We start from the raw sequence: 6,332 nt of genomic DNA on the forward strand, positions 1-6,332 counted from the left end.
CTTTCGCATCATTCCTGCAGCCACACTGATGCCAAACGTATCACTCTCTGTTTTCTTTTGGACTTCAATGAACGAGAGGGGGCTCTTGTTGTCTGGGCAGCCCAGGACCCTCATTCACACTGCCCAGGCTTGTGCCCTGGAGAGGTCACTCAGTTTTGACTTCACCCCCAGTGGCACACTCCATTGTCCCTGGAGGCAGACAGGTGCCAATGGGGGATGCAAGCTTGAATCGATCACACAGCACGGTGCCCGTACACCATTTGAATGGCAGAGCCCATCAACTGGGAGGGAGGGCAGCCCCCCTCAAATATTTTCTCGGGGGGCCCCCAAAAAGGGACCTCGGCCCCTAGGGATGCCAACAACTTCCCATCGCACCCAGAGGCCTAAGAGGACGCTTCTTCATGGGGTGCATGGGGAAAGCCTGTGGAACTCACCGCGCGGGCAGGACCTGGGACAATAGCGCGCCCGCGCGAACGAGGGGGAGGGGGACGGAAAGACGCCTCGAACGTTCCACGCGCGGCGGTTGGCGACGGTTTGAACTTCCCCTCAGGCGCCTTCGCCTCATACGGCGGGCCGCACCTGTAGGCCTTGGTCTCGCCATGACTAAAGACAGCCTCTCAGGGGGCGGCGGAGGCCCCGCTGTGTCTGCGCGCCATTCCCCGCGCAAGGCCTCGTCCCAAGCCCTCTGCGGCGCTCCTCCTGCCGTGGGCGGCGGCGGCGGCGGCGTCTCCTCCAGCGGGGCGCCTCTTGGTCTTCCTCCCCCTCCACCGCCCTTTCCTCCTCCTGCAGGGCCGCCGCCTCCGCCCGCCTTCCACGAGGACCACCGCCGAGAGCTGGAGTCGCTTCGGGCGGAGCTGGAGGCGGAGCGGTTGCGCTCTCAGGAGTGCCGGCGCCGCTTCGCGTTGGAGTCGCGCGAGTTGCGCGAGGCGGCCGAGCGCGAGCGGCAGCTGCTGGCCGACCAGCTCCGCTCCAAGTGGGAGCAGCAGCGGGCGCGCGAGCTGCACCAGCTGCGCGAGGCCGGCGCCCGGCAGCGCGAGACCGAGATCCGGCAGCTGCTGCGCTGGAAGGAGGCGGAGCTGCGAGAGGCCCAGGAGCTGCTGCAGCGGGAGCGAGACGCCGCCATGCGACAGGCCCGGGACTTGCAGCGCCAGCTGGCCGAGGAGCTGGTCAGCCGAAGCAGCCGAGCTGCCGGAGGTGGAGGAAGCAGCGCGGGTCTGAACGGCGAGTGCCGCGCCAAGCTGCAAGAAGTCCTGGGCAAGCTCCGCTGGGAGGTCGACGGCGACCAGGCCGCGCGCATCCGCCACCTCAAGGCCGAGCTGGAGCTGGAGAGGAGCCTCTTCCTCAAGTATATCCTGGAGCGCTTCGAGGGAGAGCATTCGGCGCTGGCGTCCTCGCACAAAGTGAGGCCGCTGCCTATGACACTGCCCAGCCACAGACTGGGCAAGAGCAGGCCCCGCTCCTTGGAGAGCCTCGTGGTCTCCTCCTGCGCCCCCGACAGCGGAACAGCCTCCAAGTCCCGCTCCCTGCACAGCAACCTGAGCCGATGCGAGCCTCACCCCCACCATGCTCCGCTGGAAGGAGGGGGCCAAGCGGGTTGCGGCTGCGCCCCACAGCCGGAGCCCCAGAAGGCTGCGACCACCGCTGCTTCCTTGGGGAAAGATAAGGCCCCTCTGGAGGAAGGGGCCAAGAAAGAGGGGTCTGCGGACGCGCCCCCAGAAGGGAAATCGTGGGGCTCAGGGTCTGCGGGAGAAGGCGTGCCGCCTCCAACAGGCCTGCAGGGTCAGCAGCAAGACTGGCTGTCAGGAGACGGCTACAACCAACTAGTAAAGCAGAACACGGACCTCTTGGATGCCCTGGGGGCCCTTGAGCAGCGGTGCACCCACCTGAAGGAGGAGAATGCCCTGCTGAGGAAGAGCAGCTTCCCGGAGATGCAGGACAAAGTGAAGCGGCTGAAGAGGAAGAACGCGGAGCTGGCGGCCATCGCCAAGCGCCTGGAAGAGCGGGCCAAGAAGCTCCAGGAATCCGGCCTCATGGTTGGCGGCACCCCAATCCCCTTAGCCTTGGCTTGCCCCGACTCAGATCTGTACAAGAGCAGCTTTGCTCGGCAGCGGGTGAAGGACCTGAGCGAACAAGCCAATGTTCTGCTGGCGAAGGACCAGCAGCTGGAAGCCTTGCAGAAGGAGTGCTGGGAGCTGCAGGCCAAACTGACTTCAGGCACAGAGAATCCCTGTTTTCTCAACATCTGTGAGTTTGATCGCTTGCTGCGAGAGTCTCAGAGAGAAGTGCTGAGGCTGCAAAGACAGATCATGCTCAGGAACATCAGGGAATCTTTTCAGCTCTCTAAAATGGCCTCCAGTGATCCTTCTTCGCCAGTTATCATCCCAGAAACATCAGTTGTAGGCGCATGCTTAAAGGGCTTGCCTTTGCCAAAGGAGGTGCCAGAAACATTGGACACATTGGTGAAAGATGTAGAATCAGAAGCACCAGCTTTGGGGAACAGTGCTAAGAATGACGAAAGCAGCACTTTAAAATTGGGTTCGGATGCTGAGCATTCCTTGCAGACTTTGAAAAGGGAGCTGGCTGAAAAAGCCCAGGAGTGTGAAAACCTTCAACGTGAAGTGGAGGCGAAACAAAAGAGATGTGATTATTTGGAACTGCAGATCAATGCAGCATTGAGTGAAAAGGCCAAGGTTGCAGAGGAGAACTCTCAGCTGCATGAGAAGAACAAACAGATGGAAAAGATCCAGAGTGAAAATACCGAGATAAAGGTGAAGCTCGTGCAGGCAACTGATGACTACAATTCTGTCGTGCAGTTGACTAACGGACTGGAAATTAAAGTGGAGAGTTTGGAGCAAGTCATTAAGAACATGGAAGAGACGGCAGAAGGATGGCAACAGTTGGAATCTGAACATGAGAAAACTTTACTGGTGCTGCAAAAGAAAGAGGAAGAAATACAACAACTGCATCAGATGCAGACAGAGATAAAAAGAGAGCATGAGGAGGCAGTACAGCTGCTTGAAGCTCAAGTGAAAGAGCTGGAAAACCAGTATCACAGTCAGACCAAACACTTTAATCTCCTGACTGAAGAACTTGAGAAAGTTAAGACATCTGGGCTCTTAGAACCAGAATTATCCCATGCAGCTTGCAATTCCCAAGCAATAATTTGCCCAGGAAAATGGGAACAATGTACTGGCCACAGTCGTCATTGCAATAAAAGCATCAGTGATGAAGACTCTGCATCTGCGGGTTCTTCTGGCTTGCCCCCCAAACCTAAAGAATTAGAATCCCAGTCAAACTCATCTGCATCCGAATCCATACAGAACAGCTCTAAATCCTGCCTAAATCCCGAAGAAGATACAGCAGGTGAAACAGAAGACCTAGAAACAGATAAGGTTTCTATAAGCCAACAGCTAGAAAATCAAGGCCCTTCAAAACTTTCTGTCTTTTTGGCACGGTATAGCTATGACCCTTTTCATGGCCCTAATAAGAACCCTGAAGCCGAACTTCCACTGACAGCTGGGGAATATGTTTATATTTATGGAGAAATGGATGAGGATGGTTTCTATGAAGGGGAATTGATGGATGGTAGGAGGGGACTGATCCCCTCAAACTTAGTTGAAGAAGTTTCAGGTAACGATCTAATAAGTTTTGCTCCTTCAGAGCCAAGTGATGTTTCTTATCATTCATACCGTGAAATAAGTTTTCCCTGCCAAAGTGCTAGTAGTGAAGACAAAAGCGACAGCCTTGACGAAGACATGTGTGTTAACCTGCTGTCTAACAGACTGGGAGGGGAGCTGTGTGATGACCAGGCAGCAGTGCTTTGTCCCCAGAATCTGACTCTTATCAAACAGTTTGCTAGGTCCATCCTTATAGGCTGGGACCCACCACACATGCTAGATAGCCAGGGCAAAGTGTACAGCTATAACATTTATGTCAATACAGATCTATGTCACAGTGTGAAGTGTGGCAGTCAGATGAAGGCAGTGATTGAGAACCTAGATTTAGAGCTGTGTTCTTATCGCATTTCAGTTCAAAGTGTGACAGACAGAGGACATTCCGATAAGATGCAATGCACTTTCCTTGTAGGAAACCGTTTCCATATTGCACCGGCTCTCCTGGAGCTTTGGCACATCACTGCAACGTCAGCAAAAATTACTTGGTTGCCAAGCAACAGTAGCTACACTCATGCGGTGTACCTTAACGAGATGGAATATGATGTCACAAAAGCAGGGGTATATTGGTATACTTTCCAGAATCTTAGACCCGGCACTCAGTACACTGTAAAAGTGGAAGCACTGCCTCCTAAAGAAGTGTTGATGTTTCCTCAAGGGGATCTGGAGCAGAAATCAGCAGCAATTATGTTCACTACTCCACCAGCAGGACCACCTCATGCTCCCCTCGATGTCCAAGTACAACCTAGTTCCTCTGCAGAGTTCCTAGTTGTTAGCTGGTTGCCAGTAACAATTGATGCAGCAGGATCATCCAATGGAGTAAAAGTCACTGGCTATGCAATTTATATCAATGGACAGAAAGTCACAGAAGTTGCATCACCGACAGCTGGAAGTATATCATTAGCAATATCTCAGCTAAATATGTTCCAAGGGTCTTGGAAGGTCTCTGTGAGAACTGTGTCCCCCTTTGGGGAATCTGAGGATTCTGTGCCAGCTTTAATTCCGTCCGCTCATTTGGAAATTCCTAATTCTTTAATGTCAAAGTTCTTTTCCTCCAGTCCTGCCTCCGAGATGACTTTCAACGAATTCTTAGAGTTTGAAGATGGGCACATCTCTGCCACAACCAGTATGTCTTCATCTGTCTTCTCCCACATGTGCCTGGCTGGTGCAGACACCGATTTCACCATTCACTTCACGTCTGATTACAAAGAAGCAGCAGTTTCTGTGCCAGTGAATGTTTCTCAGAATCATATGACCTCTTCTGCACTGACAGCTTCACACGATGCAAGAAATAAAGACAAGGGTGATTCTATTCTACACACGTCTGTTAGAAAGCACTCCTCAGAACATGTTTTTCCTACGTCAAAGTACGAAGGACCAGCCAGCTCCGCACTGCCAGAAGATCATCCTCTGACTAAAACAACTGTAGGTAAGAATCAGCCAGACAACAGCAAGATCAAGGTGTATGCAATGGCCCAACATACCAATGCCAAAGACCCATCTTTTCAATGCCATATTGACATGGGTGCACCCACGGTTTCTTCCGCAGAGTTTGAACTGGAGAAGGGCAATTGCAGAGGTGCAGGAATGCGCAACTTCTGTCTTCAGGAAGAGCCGGGTCATGTTTCTGAAAAGAACCACATAAAGAAGGTTAAGCAGTTATGCAAAAAACTCTCCAACTTGAGCGTGTCTGATGCTGAAATGAAGGAAGAGCAAATATCAAGAACTAAAAATTTGAAGACTCCTCTTGGTGACCATAACCATATTTCAGATCTTTCAGATATTGAGGAAGAGGAGAACCAGTTGTATAGGATGAATGTTTCTGGACAAGAAGACCCTAAACCACAGGAGACGCCAGTGTCCCTTGTAGAACTGGCAAAAGCTAAAATTATAACCATGAGCCCCAGAACTGACCAAACAGTACCTAATGCAGGCCCTCAGAGCAGCTTTGTTTCAGGAGAAAGGGTTAATGATGACCCAACAAGGCTTTTTGTAGCACTTTTTGACTATGATCCCATAACTATGTCACCTAATTCTGACACAGCTGAGGAGGAGCTATCTTTTAAAAAGGGACAGATTCTGAAAGTGATTGGTCACCAAGATGCTGATGGTTTTTACCGAGGTGAATGTGAAGGAAAGAAAGGGTATATTCCCTGCAATTTGGTATCTGAAATGTACATTGAGAGTAAGGAAGTGAAAGAACATCTATTAAAGTCGAGTTACAGTAAAGATGAAAGCTTATGAGGAGGTTAGTGGCTCTAGACAGCATAATAATCAACAGATCTGACCCCAAATCTTGGCAGTAGGATAATAAAACTAACACCTACCACCTAAGGCTTTGGGATTATAATATCCTAAGCAACCAAGTCTTGCTGAATGTGGGTGAAAAAATATCTGCCATATAAAATAGCGAATAGAGACATGGGTGGCACTGTGGTCCAAACCACTGAGCCTCTTGGGCTTGCTGATCAGAAGGTCAACGGTTTGAATCCCTGCGACGGGGTGAGCTCCTGTTGCTCGGTCCCAGCTCCTGCCAACCTAACAGTTCGAAAACCATGCCAAAAGTGCAAGTAGATAAATAGGTGGGAAGGTAAACGGCGTTTCCGTGCGCTGCTCTAGTTTCGCTAGAAGTGGCTTAGTCATGTTGGCCACATGATCTGG

General features: G+C 51.8%; 1 protein-coding gene across 1 annotated transcript; it reads left to right on the forward strand.

Annotated features, from left to right (window-relative positions):
- The first annotated feature begins 599 nt into the window (after positions 1–599).
- On the forward strand, positions 600–6,104 carry LOC118076201 (peripheral-type benzodiazepine receptor-associated protein 1-like). The gene has a single exon (XM_035098825.1). It carries the CDS (start codon positions 600–602, stop codon positions 5,913–5,915), a length of 5,316 nt encoding a protein of 1,771 aa, XP_034954716.1. The 3' UTR covers positions 5,916–6,104.
- Positions 6,105–6,332: the final 228 nt, after the last annotated feature.

Source organism: Zootoca vivipara, chromosome 17 (assembly GCF_963506605.1).
Source record: "Zootoca vivipara chromosome 17, rZooViv1.1, whole genome shotgun sequence".
Taxonomy (NCBI): Eukaryota; Metazoa; Chordata; class Lepidosauria; order Squamata; family Lacertidae; genus Zootoca; species Zootoca vivipara.

Coding starts and splice junctions, on each gene's coding strand:
- LOC118076201 (XM_035098825.1), top strand. CDS start 600: ATGACTAAAGACAGCCTCTCAGGGGGCGGCGGAGGCCCCGCTGTGTCT.